The 18,066-nt window shown below is 31.5% G+C and overlaps 2 protein-coding genes across 4 annotated transcripts; both read left to right on the top strand.

Moving 5' to 3' along the window:
• Positions 1–1,963: 1,963 nt before the first annotated feature.
• On the top strand, positions 1,964–11,162 carry LOC104110203 (cellulose synthase-like protein G2). Of its 2 annotated transcripts, none has more exons than XM_009619653.4 (8): positions 1,964–2,603; positions 6,461–6,565; positions 6,930–7,049; positions 7,658–7,870; positions 8,222–8,321; positions 8,556–8,737; positions 9,460–9,810; positions 10,545–11,162. In XM_009619653.4, exons 1-8 carry the CDS (start codon positions 2,019–2,021, stop codon positions 11,088–11,090), a joined length of 2,202 nt encoding a protein of 733 aa, XP_009617948.1. In that variant the 5' UTR covers positions 1,964–2,018; the 3' UTR covers positions 11,091–11,162. The 2 variants fall into 2 exon arrangements, with proteins under 2 accessions (XP_009617948.1, XP_070041971.1); XM_070185870.1 differs by having other exon boundaries at positions 8,556–8,741; positions 9,464–9,810.
• Positions 11,163–13,981: 2,819 nt separating this feature from the next.
• On the top strand, positions 13,982–16,155 carry LOC104110204 (cell number regulator 2-like). 2 transcript variants are annotated; one of them, XM_009619654.4, is made up of 4 exons: positions 13,982–14,133; positions 14,390–14,461; positions 15,006–15,215; positions 15,998–16,155. In XM_009619654.4, the coding sequence occupies exons 1-4, from the start codon at positions 14,058–14,060 to the stop codon at positions 16,075–16,077; spliced, it is 438 nt and encodes a 145-aa protein (XP_009617949.1). In that variant the 5' UTR covers positions 13,982–14,057; the 3' UTR covers positions 16,078–16,155. The 2 variants fall into 2 exon arrangements, with proteins under 2 accessions (XP_009617949.1, XP_033515601.1); XM_033659710.2 differs by having other exon boundaries at positions 13,988–14,175.
• Positions 16,156–18,066: the final 1,911 nt, after the last annotated feature.

Here is an 18,066-nt window from a genome sequence, read left to right as displayed (position 1 = left end):
GAAAAGAAAAGTATTAAAAGAAAATATACTAAAATTTCCATTCTATCCTACACTGCTTTCTTTACGATGCTCGTCACAACCTCTAAATACAAGTACTACGGGGCATTCCCCGGATAAATAACAACTAAGGAAAAAACCTTTCGCCTCTGGAGCCAAAAACAAAGAAAACGTCTTAAAGTTGCCTACTCCGGATATGATCGACCTAAGCATGCTCCTAGCGATAATGAGGAAATGAAATAACGTCCGAACATTTTTGCTTATTTTTAGTGTTTAACCGCTACGAACCAATCAAGTCACAAGATGTCAATTTCTGCCTTCTTTTAATTCACGAACAGGTGTCAAATTCACACTAGAGCTCTTTAACATAAATAAATTTCATCCCAAGCTTAACACTAGTGCAATCCCATATATTTACCAAATGTAAAGACTATTACATGACTAAAATTTAAATCTAGAAAAAATTAAAAGAGGTATTATTCACTTAGGTCTAGAAAAATATATTGTGATGAAGCTTAATCCAAATATCCAATTGTCCTGTATTGCGTTATATTCAAAATGTGTGGTCCCACCCCGAAAGAAATCAGTGAGTAGGAGTTTCCTACGGATAGATAAGGTGAGGTCCGCATTTCATTTGGTTTCCTTTAGCCAAAATAGCCATATTAGGCCTAAAATAAATAATTGGCATAAAATTTTAGAGAGAGTAAAAAATTACATATCTACATTACCTAACTACGAGTTAAAGAAATTAATAATTTTTTCTATAGGACTTTATTTACTTTCTCAATAGTAAAATAGTTTAAATTGTATTTTGATGTTTTGTTTTCAAATTTTATAAAACAAAAGCTATTTCTTCATGAAATAGCAAATGTTTCATAATTAAGTAGGCACTTTAGCCAAATAGAATAATTTTACAATTTCTATTGTACATTCTGATTATATATATATATATATTGGAAAATTATTTGTCTCTAGCTGGAAAGTTGTCAATCTTCTTTCTTTACAAAAAAATATACATTATAATACACATATTTTATGTACTTTGGAGGCGGATCAAATTTGTTTCGTCCTAATCGGCAAATTCTATATTTTGCCCTACTATAAATCAAGCATCGAGTCTTTACTTATTTTGAAATTTTTTTAGAGTACTATTAAAAAAAAGAAAATTATAACTGAATCTGCATTAATAAGGTCCTTTAAAAATTCATAATTTTCCATCATTTTCTTAGGATGGAGCAATAATTCTTTTGATGATATAATACATACTCCAAAATAAGTGTTAGCTAATGTACTCCTATGCATGTGTCATTTGTAATTTACTTTAGTTAAAAATATGCTATTAAAATAATCTAATTCTTGCCTTTACATTCTAGTTTGATCGATAGTTTTCTTTTGTTAAGTACAAGAATTTATTGCATGTTAAAAATAATTGATTTTTAATTGAATAATTTAACTATTTATCACTATTTGATTCAATTATCATCAATATATCTTGATAAATGATAGATTTCTCAAAGAGCCATTGATTTGATAGTGTTATTTTGAAAATGTAGTCACCGGAATATGTATTTGATAGTGTATGTCTCATATTTAAGAAAAAACCAGATGAATAATCGAAAAAATCGAAAAACCAAATCGATAAAAAATCGACATAATTGATTTGGTTTGATTCAAATATTTGAAAAACCGACTTAATTAATTTGGTTTGGTTCAAATATTTAAAAAATAGATTTACTTAATTTGATTTGGTTCAAATATTTGAAAAATTAACATATTTTATTTGGTTTGAACAACCGACCCAAACCGAACTAACAAAGTGGGCTTTGAAAATGCATACAAAGTTCCCTTTATTTACCAAATTCTTCGATGGCAACAAACGTAATAATATTGAAAAGCAAGGTCTAAAATATAAATGTTTAAGCACGTTAGGCATTTCTTATATAGGAGAAAAAAAACTGAATTTAGACTATCTTCTTCATTTTCAACACCTTCAATAAAGCCAGAGCAAACTTTAAACCAAAATGGAAACTCTTCCTTTGCAAGAGTGCAAAGTCCACAAATATTCAGCCATAATCCACATAACACACACTTTAATTCACTCAATTTTTATACTATCCATGTTCTACTATAGACTCATAATTCATCTCAATACAATACCACTTTCCTTTTTCCCTTATTGGCTCCTAATTTTCCCTTCCGAATTAATTCTCTCTTTTCTCTGGCTCCTAAACTCGGCTTATATATGGGCCCCAGTTAGTCGTTCTGTCTTTCCAGAACGACTCCCGCCGGAAGATGAACTTCCGGCGATTGACGTTTTCGTTTGCACGGCGGATCCTAAAAAGGAGCCGCCGTTAGGTGTTATGAACACTATTTTATCGGTTTTAGCACTTGATTATCCTACTGAAAAATTGTCAGTGTATCTTTCTGATGATGGTGGTTCTAATTTGACACTTTATGCTATTAATGAAACATGGAAATTTGCAGAGTTTTGGGTTCCTTTTTGTAGGAAATTTGAGATAAAGAAGACTTGCCCTGAGGCATATTTTCAAGGAGTTGATGAGATTAATAGCAGCAAGGAATTCTTTCAAGAAAGAGAAAATATTCAGGTATTACCTTAATCCGTCATTAATTTGTGAGTTTAAGTTTTATGCATTAACGGATAGTCTTGGAGTAACGGTAAAAAGTTTCCTGTAATGATTACGAGTTCGAATCGTGGAAACAACCACTAATGTTTGCATTAGCGTAGACTGTCTACATCCCAATCCTTTCCTGCATCCTGTGTGATTGCAGTATGCTTTATACACCATGCTGTTCCTTTTTTAAAATTTTGCACGATATCAAGTCATATTATTAAGTAATTATAGGTAAAATTTTTGAGTAGTACTTCCTCTATTCTATTTCATGTGGAATGTTTAATTCAAACCAATATTTTTTTAAACTTATGATTTAAAATAAGCCAAAACAAATACTTAGGGTAAATTCGAATTTAAAGTAAAATTACTTTTAAATATAAAAATATGTTATTTTTTTAACTGACAAAAAAGTAACTATGTCACATAAATTAGGATAAAATTACATAAGAGAGTATTAACTAGTAATCCAATAAGCAATAATAACTAACCTACTATCACAAATTAAAATTTATTGGTAATGTGAAAAGATTCCGGTGCGATAATCAACAATTATTTTAACTCTGTGTGAGGCACTGTGCGTAAACACTTTTCTGCAAAATATGTACTTATAAAATATCTACCACTAATTTTAGATAACTGACAAGAAAGAAATTTTATTTTATATCTCATGTAACAGATATAAGTTAGGGGAGACACTTTTATTAGTTAAACATGTGAATTTATGGTCCCATTTGTATAATTAAAGGGACAATGAAAAGGTAATGCAAAATAAAATACTCAAAACAAGGAACAGAATCCCTAGACATGATAAATCGTACTAATATTTTTTCATTTTATTTTTGGGTACAATATTCTTTCATTTTTGTGGAGTGATATGAAGTACTATATTCAACAAACCAAAGAGACCAAAAGGGTTATGTTAGAGCGATAAATAGTTCTTCATCCTTAGCCACAAGTCTCAGGTTTGATCCTAGTGTATAGAGCCATTTTTGTCCGGGAGTACTTTATCCTCCCATATGAGATTTCTTGATGCGAATCCGAATTTAGTCGAGTTCCAATAGGAGTACTGGACAACGGATGGGAGACAAAAAAAAAAAATCAAATCAAATTAAAGCTAAAAATCTTAAATTTTTCTCTCTATGTTTTGACAAGTGTTTTAAGGGGGTAATTTGAGTTGCATATGATAATCCAAATGGATTGTAAATTTTTAGAGGAGATAGAGCAACTCCAACATTGTCCCCAAAATGGGGATTTTCCCATTTTTGGGGATAAAAATGGGAAAATTTCACTCCAACCCTTCCCCATATTTGTCCCCAGAATGAGGAGTGAATAGTGTCTCCCCAAATTTGGGGACACACTATTCATCTCCACATTTACTATTCCCCATTAAAATATTATTATTTTTATTATTTAATTTTTTAATTTATCTTTTTATATATACTTAATTATGTTTATATAATATATTTACCTAATTAATTTTTCATCTTAACTTTGATATATAATTTTGAAAAATTAATTATCTTGCATCTATTTTTTTTTTATGTAAAATTGGTAGTTAATTTTATTATGAGTTATAATTGTATGAAAAAGAAGAATTAAGGACAAAGATTTCAAAATTTTTTAGCTCGACATAGAAGAATTAAGGACGAAGATACCCATTTTGCACTTCGTAATGCATTAATAGATCATTTATGGGAGAATAGTAGAGGTTGAAGTTGAATATTTATGTAGTATTTCGAATGAATTTTATCGTTATGTAATATGTATTTAATTAATCTTGTATCGCAATGATTTCACTTTTATTTGAATTATTAGTTAATCTATAATAATTGCTTACAAATTATATTATTTAAAATTTTATGGAATTGTTTTAATGGAAATTACAAATTAATGAAAATAAAAGATGGAATTTGTTTAATGAAAATTAAAAAATAAAATTGAAATGAAAGATAATAATATAATATTGAAGAAAGAGAAGAATATAAAAAAGAATATTCTCTTTTGGGGAAAAAATGAGGGAATGGTTGGAGTAAGTTGTCCCCAAAATGAGGATGGGGGGGGGGGGAACCAAAATAGGGGTAAAGGTTGGAGATGCCCTTAGAGCAACTCCAACCTTGTCCCCAAAACGGGGATATCCCCATTTTTTGAGACAAAAATGAGGAAATTTCATTCCAATCCTCCCCCATTTTTGTCCCCAAAATGGGGAGTGAATAGTATCCCCAAATTTGGAGACACTATTCATCTCCCAATTTACTATTCCCCATTTTGGCAATTGACTTGAGCCTTGGGTTTGCTCCCTTTCAAGGTCTCAAGTTCGAAACCCACTGGGTGCAAACAATTTCTGAGGGCCATCGGACTGGGTAAAACCTGAATTAATCGTGGTGCACTTACGGGAAACTCCTTGCCGAGGGCCTGTGCACCCCCGGGATTAGTCGGGGCTCAAAGAGACTCGGACACCCAGTGCAAAATCAAAAAAATATTATTATTTTTATTATTTAATCTTTTAATTTATCTTTTTATATATACTTAATTATGTTTGTATAATATATTTACCTAATTAATTTTTAATCTTAACTTTGACGTATAATTTGAAAAATTAATTATCGCGCATCTATTTTTTTTTTATATGTAAAATTGGTAGTTAATTTTATTATGAGTTATAATTGTATGAAAAAGATATAACCATCACAAAAAATGAAAGGTGCAAATATAAAATATTTGATGTTGCTAAAATTGAAATGCATTAAAATTGAAAATACATTAAAATTAGAAATACATTAAAATTGAAAATACATTAAATTAAAATACATTAAAATTAAAATTACGTTAAATAACACAATAATTTAGTAGCAAGACATGTCGTTTTTAGGTACAGCAAAATTATTATAGTACTGAGTGAATGTGGCATTAATAGATCATTTATGGAATAATACTAGAGGTTGAAGTTCAATATTTATGTAGTATTTCGAATGAATTTTATCGTTATGTAATATGTATTTAATTAATCTTGTATCACAATGATATCACTTTTATTTGAATTATTAGTTAATCTGTAATAATTTCTTACAAATTATATTATTTAAAATTTTATGGAATCGTTTTAATGGAAATTACAAATTAATGAAAATAAAAGATGGAATTTGTTTAATGAAAATTAAAAAATAAAATAAAAATAAAAGATAATAATATAATATAAAAGAGAGAGAGAAGAATATAAAACGAAATATTCTCTTTTGGGGAAAAATTGGGGAATGGTTGGAGGGGAAATCCCCATTTTGGGGACCAAAATTGGGGAAGGTGGGAAATGCCCTTGTGCATATTGACACTCCAATGAATATAAATAATATAATATTACTTCTTTTTATGCTAAGTGACTCATTAAAATAGTAGGGATTTAATTTTGCTTATCGTTACCTTTTGACAATAATATGTTTATCGGGAAAGTAAAGTAGTAAAATTTTGACCTTTAATTTGGAATTTACTAAAATTGAAAATTTTATAGGAATCAATTTAGTAACATGTTGGAAAAGAACACAGAATTTGGAGATAGATTATTTATATCCACTCACCCAAAGATCAATTTTACTTCATTTGAATGGATTTTAAACTGCGCATTTTTTATTTTATCAATTTTCGTTTCATTGATTTATTTAAGAATTTTTATTTGTTCTCTTTATCTATTTTGTAGAATTACTTCTATCATTCTCTTTATTTGCGATATTATTTTCTTAAAAATTTGAAGGAGCTAGTTTTTTTAAAATATATTATTATAAAGAAAAAGTTCTGCAAGTTAGATTTATATAATTTGATGTTATGGTCTAAATACGCAGAAAGAGTACGAGGATTTCAAGGAGCGATTGAGGAAAGCTCAAGAAAATGGAGGGACAGAGGATACGATATTCCATTTTGGTTCAAACCATAATACCGTTATTGAGGTACAATTCTTTTAGTGAAAATTAACGGAAAATTAACGACCAAAAATAATTTCTTGAAAATATAATAATTATGTAGGTTATATACTTTTGGGGTATACAATTGATATGTTATATACCAAATCTCTAGCTTTAAAATGAGTAAAACTTACTTGATATGATACATCAATTACTAGTAATACTATTTTCTAATTTTGCATATGTAATTTAAGTTTTTGTTCTCTTTTTTATAATTTTTTATATAGAATCCAATATATATAGTACAAGGTTGTATTATACGAAATCAAATTGTTGGATGTGGAATTAATATCAAGTTTTTTCTTTTAATTTTTATTAACACAAATTTGCCTGTTTTAATTTCTTGCAGATAATAGGCCAGACAGGTAAAAATAGTAGCAAAGTTAAAATACCTTTGCTTGTGTATGTTTCAAGGGAGAAAAATTCTGCTCATCCTCACCATTTCAAAGCAGGAGCCCTCAATGTTCTGGTACTCTCTTTTATCTTTCCATAAATAGCAACTCCCTCCATTTTAATTTATGCGTCTTACATTTATTTTTAGTCTCTCTCTATATGTATAACTTTTTATATTCAATAACCTTATAAAATAAATATTTTTATTTTACCCACTCGCTTGTAGAATGATATGACATGTTTAACATCACAAGATTCTAGAATCTTCTCTACTCCTTATAGCATCCCAAATTAGTTGCTATATTTCACCTCTCGAGAGTCATTTGACTAATTTTCGAAACTAAATTGGATTGGATCAACTCAATATTTTACAATTAAAATTTAAATGTTTAAAAATTACACGAAAAATATGACAAATTGTAATTTTTCTCAAGTCATTATGATGAAAACATACATTTTAAATTATTTGTCAAAGTTCACATAGTTTGACTCTCGAGAAAGTAAACATGACAACTAATTTGGGATGGAGTGAGTATATTCTTAAATGCCGTGCTCTGTCAAACTAAGACGCATAAGATAAAACGGAAATATTACATTTTTTTCCCCAATATTAACTCGTTTTATTTTACTATTATTCTTTTTAGTTTGTTAAATGTGACTGAGTAATTAATGATATTTTTGCAGCTTAGAATATCTGGAATCATAAGCAATTCTCCTTACATATTAATTTTGGATTGTGATATGCACTCAAATGATCCATCTTCAGCTCGCCAAGCAATGTGTTTCCACCTTGATCCCAAAATTTCTCCCTCACTTGCATTTGTTCAGTTTCCTCAAAGATTTCACAACATTAGCAAGAATGATATTTATGATTCTGCCTTGAGAGCAGTTTTTGCGGTAAGATTTTCATATCCATACGTTTATTTTCTTTTATAACCGCGATGTCCAGGCTAGTTCATGCATACTCGACTAATTCCACGAGATATCTGCTTCCATATGTCTATATAGACAAGTAAAGCAGGTAAATATTTGCTCATATATTTGGGTGTTCGTATCAAATCATACAAATTTATCATGGATAAGTGATAAATTAAGGCGCGAATATGTATTAATTACTATAGTTTAATGATAAACCATATTTGTGAAGACGCATGTCGTGTATTTATTGAGTTGATACAAACATCTGGTGCGAGTAACTTTTTGCCGACAAAAACTTGTGTATAACTGAGGTTTTGATGTTATTATTAGGTCAAGTGGCCAGGGATGGATGGGCTTATAGGACCTATTTTGTCTGGTACATGCTTCTATATGAAGAGAAAGGCTCTATATGGGACTGGTATACACAAAGGTATTGCTCAATTATAGAAAACATTTGGCCTTTTTTCCCTTAACAAAAATTTCTCTTATATGCTCTACAATTATGTTGCTCAGACTTTCTAAAAATTATTGTCGGGTGCGTGTCAGATTCTTCAAAGTAGTGTATTTTGGAGGACCTGACACGGATTTGGCAACATCGTTGAAGAGTCCGTGCAACATAGCTCTGCAGTATGCACTAATCATAATTCTTTAACTTTATAATCAGACATGGATATTAGTGAGCTGAAGAAGTGTTTTGGATCCTCAAATGAGTTCCTAAATACTCTTACAAGCACTAATCACAAGCAAAATGACACTGACATCAAGGAATTTGCTGACAATAAGATCCAAGAAGCAAAAGTTTTAGCCTCTTGCACCTATGAGCAGGATTCACAATGGGGAAACCAGGCAAGTCAATAATCACATTAATGCTGAAAACCAAGTAAATATAACTAATTAGAGGTTGCAAATAGGTAGTGATTTTAACTTGGGCGGGTCAATATAGGTTAAAGCGATAAATAGGTTATGATTCAACTCGTTCAAAGTTTGTTTGGGCTCAAAATAGGTTAAATCGATAAATAGCCTAGTCTCTTGCTTTTTTTATTTTCTTATTGAAAAAAGAATGTGAAAGCTAATGTATTTTTCTTAAATTATTAGTTTAAGTTCTTCATAATTCAATCTTCCAAGTTTGATTTTTATTTTGGGTTTGAGTTGCATTTTGACACATTGTGTTACATTATTTTGACCCGATAATATGTTGGGTCATTTTGAGTTCAACCCGTTGGGTCAAGTCAACAAACTAGTTACAATCCAATATGTTTAAACTTGGGCAGGTTAAGCGAATTACTAAAAAAATAGATTGATTTTCATTGGAATCTTTATATAAATAGCCGGTTGAGTTCACTGTTTACTTTTCTAGCCGATATACATAGATTATACACTGATTATACATAGCCATACATGGATTATACATATATTATACATCTGTCAGTTATTTTTGATTTAAGCGGTTGGGCGGGCGGCTATTTAGATTAATTTTTCATTTTAATTTGCCTCATCTAAGTATATCCTAATTCTTAATTTGTTCTATCATATTTGTGCTAACTTTGAATATTGGCTTCATTATATAGATAGGATTCTTGTACCATTCAGTGGTGGAAGACTACTTCACAGGTTTTATTTTGCATTGTAAAGGCTGGAGATCTGTCTATTATAACCCTACAAGGCCAGCATTTTTAGGCAGTGCAACAACAAATTTGAATGACACATTAGTTCAAGGCACAAGATGGAGTTCTGGACTAATTGAAGTTTTATTCTCAAGATTTTGCCCTCTAATTTATGGCTTGATCTCAAGAATGCCTCTTCTTGAATGCATGTGTTATGCTTACCTTGCATCTCAGCCTCTCTACTGCTTACCAGCTTGGTTTTTAGCTATCATTCCTCAGCTTTGTCTCCTAAATGGCATTCCCATTTACCCTAAGGTAAAATATAATACTCCCACTATTTCATCTTATATGGTATTCTTTATTTTTCGAATCATAACACAAAATAGTCGGTTGGATTCGCTATTTGCTTTTTCTTGCCGGTATACATAGATTATTCACTAATTATACACAATTGTATATATGTTATGCCTGGATTATATATATATTATACATCAATCGGTTATTTTAGTTTAAGCAGCCGGGTGAGCGGCTATTTAAGTTAATTATTCTTTATTTGTTAGTCTTGTTTAAAAGGAATTACATTTTTCTACATTGAGCACTCTACAACTGTAAACTTTCTATTTTGACTAACATGCTTTTTATAGCCATATTAATGTTATGGTAAGAAGGAGAACCTTGGTGTAACTGGTAAAGTTGCTGCCATGTGACCAGGAGGTCACGGGTTCGAGCCGTGGAAACAACCTCTTGCAGAAATGCAGGGTAAGACTGCGTACAATAGACCCTTGTGGTCTAGCCCTTCCCCGAATTCTGCGCATAGCGGGAGCTTAGTGCACCGGACTGCTCTTTATTAATGTTATGCCATGAATGCTCCAAACCACAAGTTCTAAGGTTCTTTTGGAATGTAACACAAATCTTTGTTTTTCTTTAACTTTGAGCATTTCGGTCAATCACCGTCATATAAAATGAAATGGAGGGAATATAAACTTTAATTGCCCAAGACTTTAACTCTTAAAGATAGACTCTGATTGAAACTGTATCAATTTTCACAGGTCTCAAGTCCATGGTTTATTGTATATTCTTTTCTTTTCTTGTCAACACTTACCAAATACTTATGGGATGTTGTCCACACTGGAGGAACAATGAGAACATGGTGGAATGAATGTAGAGTATGGATGATAAAGTCAATAACAGCTTATTTCTATGGAAGTTTGGATGCAATCTTGAAATTGTTTGGCTTTAGAAAAGCAAGTTTCTTGCCCACAAATAAAGTTGTTGATAATGAACAATTGAAGAGATACCAAATGGGAATCTATGATTTTCAAGCATCTAAAATGCTAATTGTTCCTTTGGTTACATTGGTCATATTGAACATGGTTTCATTTGTCTTGGGAAGTGCAAAAGTGATTTTTGAAGGCAGATTGAGTGATTTGTTTGGCCAAGTTTTCCTTTCATTTTTCATCTTGATGGTGAATTATCCTATAATTGAAGGGATGATATTTAGGAAAGACAAAGGAAGTATTCCACTTTTAGTGGCTTTATTGTCTATTCTGTTCTGTATTTTACTCTTGTTTCTTGGATCTATTTTTGTAATGTAACTTGATAGGATGAAGCTGATGTATCATGATATACTTAGCTTAAAATGGGGACTATAATTATTTTGATCTCAATTTTCCTCCTGTCTTGTGTTCTTGAAAGTATTATTACGGCTTATTTTTACAAGATTATACACTATAAGATTGCGTCAGGAGATATTTATACAAGGGAATTAAAAAAATAAATTGTCAAGATTGGGATTTAAATGTATGACATAAAGCAACTTTTGAATCCCCTTCATTACAATACTTGAACCAATAGAATTCAACATCTCACATATAATAAAAAAATATATTTTTATCTTATTTGACTAGTATAATTTTCTAGACAAAGGAGGTTTGGTTAAATGTCCTTCACTCTACTTAGTTCCGCCACCGGTCAAGAGCATATAAGAGGCGAGAAAAAGGGCTAACGTAGACCATATTGGATTAATCATATTGTGGGCCGAGCAATGAACATATGACTCATTTCATACCAGAGAAGTCCATGCATAAATAGATGAAGAATTTACCTATATAGTCGTTCATCCAACTGTTTAAACTAAATATAATTGGTGGATGTTTAATGTGCGTATAATTTATAGTAATAATTTGTGTATAACCGTATATAATTTGTATGTGTGTTGTGTGTGTACATATATATATACATATACACGTGTCATTTCTATCTCGTTTAATCGATATACATTTATGATTACATAAATAAAAGGGTTGGACGATATAGTGACAACAATCTTTTACACTATTAGCAATATAATATCTATAGGACAAATACGTTTGATGTTCTTGCAAAGTAAGATATCTTAATGGCTCAAAATTCAGAGTTAGGTTGCTCAAATACCTGAGTTAGGATTACCACCTCAACACAGGTATTTTTAAATTCCAATAGGTCACTACTTAGCGGGCATTTGGACATAAGAATTGTAAAATTCCGAAAAAGTAAAAAAAAATTTCAAGTAAAAATGGTATTTGAAAATTAGATTTGTGTTTGGACATGAATACAATTTGGAGCTATTTTTAAATTTTTGTGAGTGATTTAAAGTGAAAATTTTGAAAAATATCTTTTTTGGAGTTTTTTAAAATTTCAAAATTCAACTACAAGTGAAATTTGAAATTTTCATGGCCAAACACTAACTTCGAAAAAAATTAAAAAAATTCAAAAAAACAATGAACATCTGACTCATTATCAAGAATTACTGCATGTTTGATATTGTTAGTTATCTTATTCCCATTCTCATAAGCCAAGGCTCTTCCACCATTTCGATCCGCTGGTGCAAGTTAAATAGGTGTCTCGTGGAATTAATTGAGGTGGCCTAAATGTCACGGTTATCGAAAAAAGGATCTTGAAAGAAAGTACTACTTGGGTTCCAAGATCTGTTATTGCTTTGTCTCAAAATGGAAACATTGAATTGTGACACAACTTGTAACTCCGTAAAGATGGCATAAAACATAAGAAACTCTAAAAGGGTCTCTGAGGCAGGGGCAAAGCTAGAAGTCTGACTAGTTCGGTCAAACCCGATAACTTTTGCTCAAACAGTATTTTTGTATTAAGAAATTTATTAATATATATAAATATTAAAGTTAAAACTTAGCTCCGCCTCTTCTTGTTGGATGCAAATGTTTCAAGAGTTGGAGGGAAGGAAGGGGATAGTTTCACCTTAACTAGTAGCTGAAACAAGTTTAGACTGCCTATCTCAAAGTGTGGTGATTCAAAGACTATATTTAATTTGAAAATAACAACAAAAGTATTTAAACTAATCAGTGAATACTATTCAACAGAGGCGGATACATGATTTAAACTCTATGGTTTCAACTTTAATATTTTTAGCCTTTCGACTCATTATTTTTTAAAGTTACGAGTTCATATTTATGATATGTTGTAATTGTTGCGAATTTTTACATACAAATTTATGCTCCGTACTGAAAGTACTGAGTTCAGATGAACCCGATATGAAAGAACCGGATTCAACCAAAATAAGACAAATCATCAATAAGGTAAGCTAGATTATTCCCTATTCATTCATTAAGAGTAGATTGAAGATGATTTTAGTTGTGTTTCCTACAAATATAAGTAAAAATTATCAAAACGTATAACCCTACCCTACATTTTCTAGCCCTAGTTGTCCCTACCCTTTACTTCTCTAGAGCCATCGCAACATCTAATGCACCGTTACCTACTTGGCGGTATCATTGAATGAATTGAACATTTTCTATTCGTCCGAATTTATGTGATATTATTTGATTGGACTTAATGATATATTAAAGTCGAGGAGAAGACAATGTTCAAGAACGAAATATTTCCTTCAACTCAACTCATGTGATGTTGTGTTATTTGGTACAGAGTTTAAAAATAAGAATAATTTTTAAAATTTATAGTCTAAAATAAGTTTTAGATATTTTGGTGATTACAAATCATTTCATTAATAGAATAAGTTTTAGGGCGATTATCACCTTTAGCCCACGTTAAAAATTATTTACATTCGATAGTCGAAAAATTATTTTAAAAATTATAGCCGAAAAAGTGTATAAAATTTATATAATATTTGTATATAACAGACAGAAATATATATATATACAAAAAATATATATTTTTCCGACTATTATTTTGAGAGCGATTATACTATTTATTTTTCCAAAGTTGTGTTTGAATATAAGGGAATTTGAAGTCCTTACTAGAGACAAGTGTATTGTCTAACACGCTTTGATTTCATTTAAATAATCCTTAATAGAGTTGGCTTTAGATAGCTCGTTATTAATTGCAGTAGATGTTCAATGGTTTGGTTAAGCTATACGAATAGGTGGGAAGACATGTAGCATAGATCTAGGCCATTAAATCTTGACCTAAACTTTCTTTCTCTTAATATAAAAACAAGATATGTACCAACCAAAAAATTCTTACATTTCTAAATAATAATTTGAAAATAACCTCTTAATATCCTTTCAATTCCTCCATTTTCTTTGTTCTACAAGATGCCATCAACAGCAAATTCAACAGAGGATCAATGGTCAAGTGGTCTTTGTGATTGCTTCGATGATCCCATCAACTGTATAGTTTTGCATTTCTTAGGGATCTTTACACAAATAGACGGTTAAATTTACTGTTTATTTTTCCTAGTCGGTATATGTAGTTTATATACGATTATAGACATAAGATACATGGATTGTACATATGTTATACATCTGTACGCTATTTTTAGTTTAAGCAGTTTGGATGAGCGGCTATTTAGGTTAACTCTTCAATTTCGCTTAAATAAAACATTAGTATTTGCTAAAATCTTGATAATTTTCTTGACTCTTTGAAGGTGTGGCTACTTGTTTTTTTCCGTGCATCACTATGGGGGAGAATGCTGAGATTATATCAAAAGGAGAAACATGTAAGCTTATAATCTTCCTTAATTCCTTTGTCAATTTTGCTTATTGGTTAGTGATCTCCAATGTTTTTAGGCCATGGAAATTTAACATAAAGTTGAGAGTGACGCTTATATAAATCGTCAGTGTGAAAAATAAATTACACTATTAGGTCATTTAAAGAATATTTATAGGTAAACCTCCTTAAAATATGACATTTGTTTGAAAATAAACCAGGTTATCCACTACAACATATAAAAATAACATGATGGTATAAAAAAATTATACTGACGATATATATAACTTAAACAAATTTTTTTTGACAGACAAACTAAGTGCTTACACTAAGAATATGCTGCATTGCTTCTCGTTATAGGACCCTCGTCAATATTTGCATGTTGTTTTAATATTTTTACTAATATATCCTCTCGGAATCATGTTAATTTCTTTATTTTATATCATTTAATTTTGGATCTTTACATAATATTTTTTCTAGTTGTTATACATAGTTAGTTAATTTAGGCGACAGAATGAGCGACTATTTTGGTTAATTCTTCTTTTATTTTTCAGCTTGTATAGCAGCAACCACAATCTACTATTTGCTGTGCTCAATCGGCTGTCAACCTGGTTATGGATTTCTTTACAGATCGAGACTACGAAAACTGTTAGGTTTTCCAAAGGAAGCATGTAAAGATAATATTGTGCATACCTGCTGCTGTTTTTGTGCACTTTGCCAAGAACATAGAGAACTCAAACTACATGGAGCTGATCCCACCATTGGTAATAATTACCCGTGTAAATATTTTTTACACCAACAATAGAAAATCTCAAAAAAAGAAACCGAATAAGGTTTAAATGTAAAGTATTAAGACAACAACAATAGAAGGGGAAAGAAAGAAAGAAAGAAAGAAGGTAAGAAGGAATTTACCCTTTATTTTCCAAGACTAAATTTAGCCATAATATCGGGGAAATTCAAAAATAGTCAGATTTACAAGTGGTAATTGAAAAATAGTCACAATTTCAAAAGTAATAGAAATTTATTCACTTTTCATGTAAAGATAAATCTAAACGCAAACACTGTTCAAAATCCGGAAAATATTCCAACATAATATACTGAAGTTCCAGTATAATATACCGGTCCAACATAATATGCTAGAAGTTCATACACAGGTACTCCAATCTCCAGTATATTATGCTGGAACTTTTCGCGTGTTGGAGTTCCAACATAATATGCTGGAAGTTCATACACAAGTGCACCAATCTCCAGTATATTATGATGGACCGGTCCGTGTTGCAATAAAATAGTGGCTATTTTTCAATGACTTTGCAAACGCTGGCTATTTTTCAATTACCAGTCCGAAAAAATTTGGCCCGATAGTATAACAAAGGTAAATAGGTAAATTTGACCCTTTTCCTTAAATATAATGTCATTTAAGCGTAAATTTAGGATAATTTTTTGGTTTCTCTTTATTATGTCTCCACTTGCCAATAGATTATAAAATTGTGGATCAAAGACGATTGATTTTAACAGATTTTTTTATTTATTGACGATTGTGTTACAGGTTGGAAAGCAAATGTAGAGAATTGGAAAAGCCAAGCGGTCACTGTGCCTCCGTTCTTTGAACCGGAGATGATGCGTTAGGCCTATGTTTAGAATTTAAAATTCATAGATTTGAATGTTAATTTTAAAGATTTGAGTTTGAAATTTTACCATAACTAATTTGATGTGCTGAGTTTGAAATTACTTACTTTTACTTATTTAATAAAATTTTCGACACATATATAGACAATCACAAACTGTCTTCGTGTGATCTATAGGTTACGGGTTCGAGCCGTAAAATTAGTCACTAAAACTTGTATCATAGTAGGCTACCTACATCATATCCCCTTGAATAGTAACTCTTATTCGAATCTTACGTAAATACGGAATACTTAGTATACCGAACTGCTCTTACATATATATTCAGAAGATAAGGAAAGGATGAGCAGGAAGTTAAAGATTGACCAAAGACTATATATTACTAGAGTAAAAAACATATATCAATTTATTCTTGAAGTAATCTCTAGAATTTATCAAATTAATCGACTTTGCATTTTTAGACTCTTTTAGTTAGTATTTATGAGTTGATGTGTGTGCATCCAAAGAAGTACGGAGCCCTGACATCTACTATCAAACCGACCTAAAATCATATGCATTTTTAGATATCGTTTTTTTGACAAGTATAGTGAGTTGAGTTATAAATCGCAGTATGCGAATGCGGCTTATAAATTGCAGTTTGTAAATGCGATTTATATAAATCGCAATTGATGTTTGCGACATATACATCTTAATTGCTGAGCTTATAAATCGTTTTTGCTGCCGCGACTCGTTCCTATTCTTCGTCTACTCGCCGTTACTCTTTTTTCGTTTCTGTTTAACCTTAAGTTGCATTGACGTTATACTAGAGCAGTGAAAGTATACTTTCTCTTGTGTTACTCCAATGTACTTAATTTGTTTTGGTAATTAATTGAAGTTTATTACATATACTTAATTAATGAAGAGTTTTAACCAACGTAAGTGTAACGATCCGAGCGGTCGTTTTGAGAGTAATAGCCCCGATCCCCTATTTACTGCTTTTCCCGTATCTTTTTCTGCTTATGTGACTTGCCGGGAGGTTTTGTTTGTGGTTTCGGAGTGACTTGGGACACTTAATCCCTAAAGCGGAAGCTTAAGTAATAGGATTTTGACCGTGGTCGAAACTGTGTGAAGACAACTCCGGAATGGAGTTTCGTCGGTTCCGTTAGCTCCGTTGGGTGATTTTGGACTTTGAGCGTGTCCGGATTGTGAATTGGAGGTCTGTAGCTAAATTATGCTTGAAATGACGAAAGTTGAATTTTTGGGAAGTTTGACCGGAAGTGGACTTTTTGTTATCGGGGTCGGATTCCGATTCCGGAAGTTGGAGTAGGTCCGTAATGTCGAATATGATTTGTGTGCAAAATTTGGGGTTAATCAGACGTGATTTGATAGGTTTCGGCATCAGTTGTAGAAGTTTGAAGTTTCAAGTTCATTAAGTTTGAATTGGAGTGTGATTCGCGTTTTTGTTATTGTTTGATGTGATTTGAGGGCTCGACTAAGTTTGTATGATGTTTTAGGACCTGTTGGTATGTTTGGTTGAGGTCTCGGGGGCCTTGGGTTGATTTCGGGTGGTTAACGGATCATTTGGAAATGTGTTAGATTGGCTGAAGTTACTGCACCTGGTGTAATCGCACCTGCGCACTATGGGCCGCAGGTGCGACCCCGCAGAAGCTGCCATAGAGCCGCAGAAGCGATTATGGGCCTGCCCAACTGGGACCACAAAAGCGGTCAGAGTCTCGCAACACCGGACTCGCAGGAGCGGTGAACGAAATGGAGTTTCGTCGGTTCCGTTAGCTCCGTTGGGTGATTTTGGACTTTGAGCGTGTCCGGATTGTGAATTGGAGGTCTGTAGCTAAATTATGCTTGAAATGACGAAAGTTGAATTTTTGGGAAGTTTGACCGGAAGTGGACTTTTTGTTATCGGGGTCGGATTCCGATTCCGGAAGTTGGAGTAGGTCCGTAATGTCGAATATGATTTGTGTGCAAAATTTGGGGTTAATCAGACGTGATTTGATA

Source organism: Nicotiana tomentosiformis, chromosome 9 (assembly GCF_000390325.3).
Source record: "Nicotiana tomentosiformis chromosome 9, ASM39032v3, whole genome shotgun sequence".
In the NCBI taxonomy this organism is placed as follows: Eukaryota; Viridiplantae; Streptophyta; class Magnoliopsida; order Solanales; family Solanaceae; genus Nicotiana; species Nicotiana tomentosiformis.
Note: the sequence above shows the minus strand (reverse complement) of the source record. Positions and strands in the feature narration are given on the sequence as shown.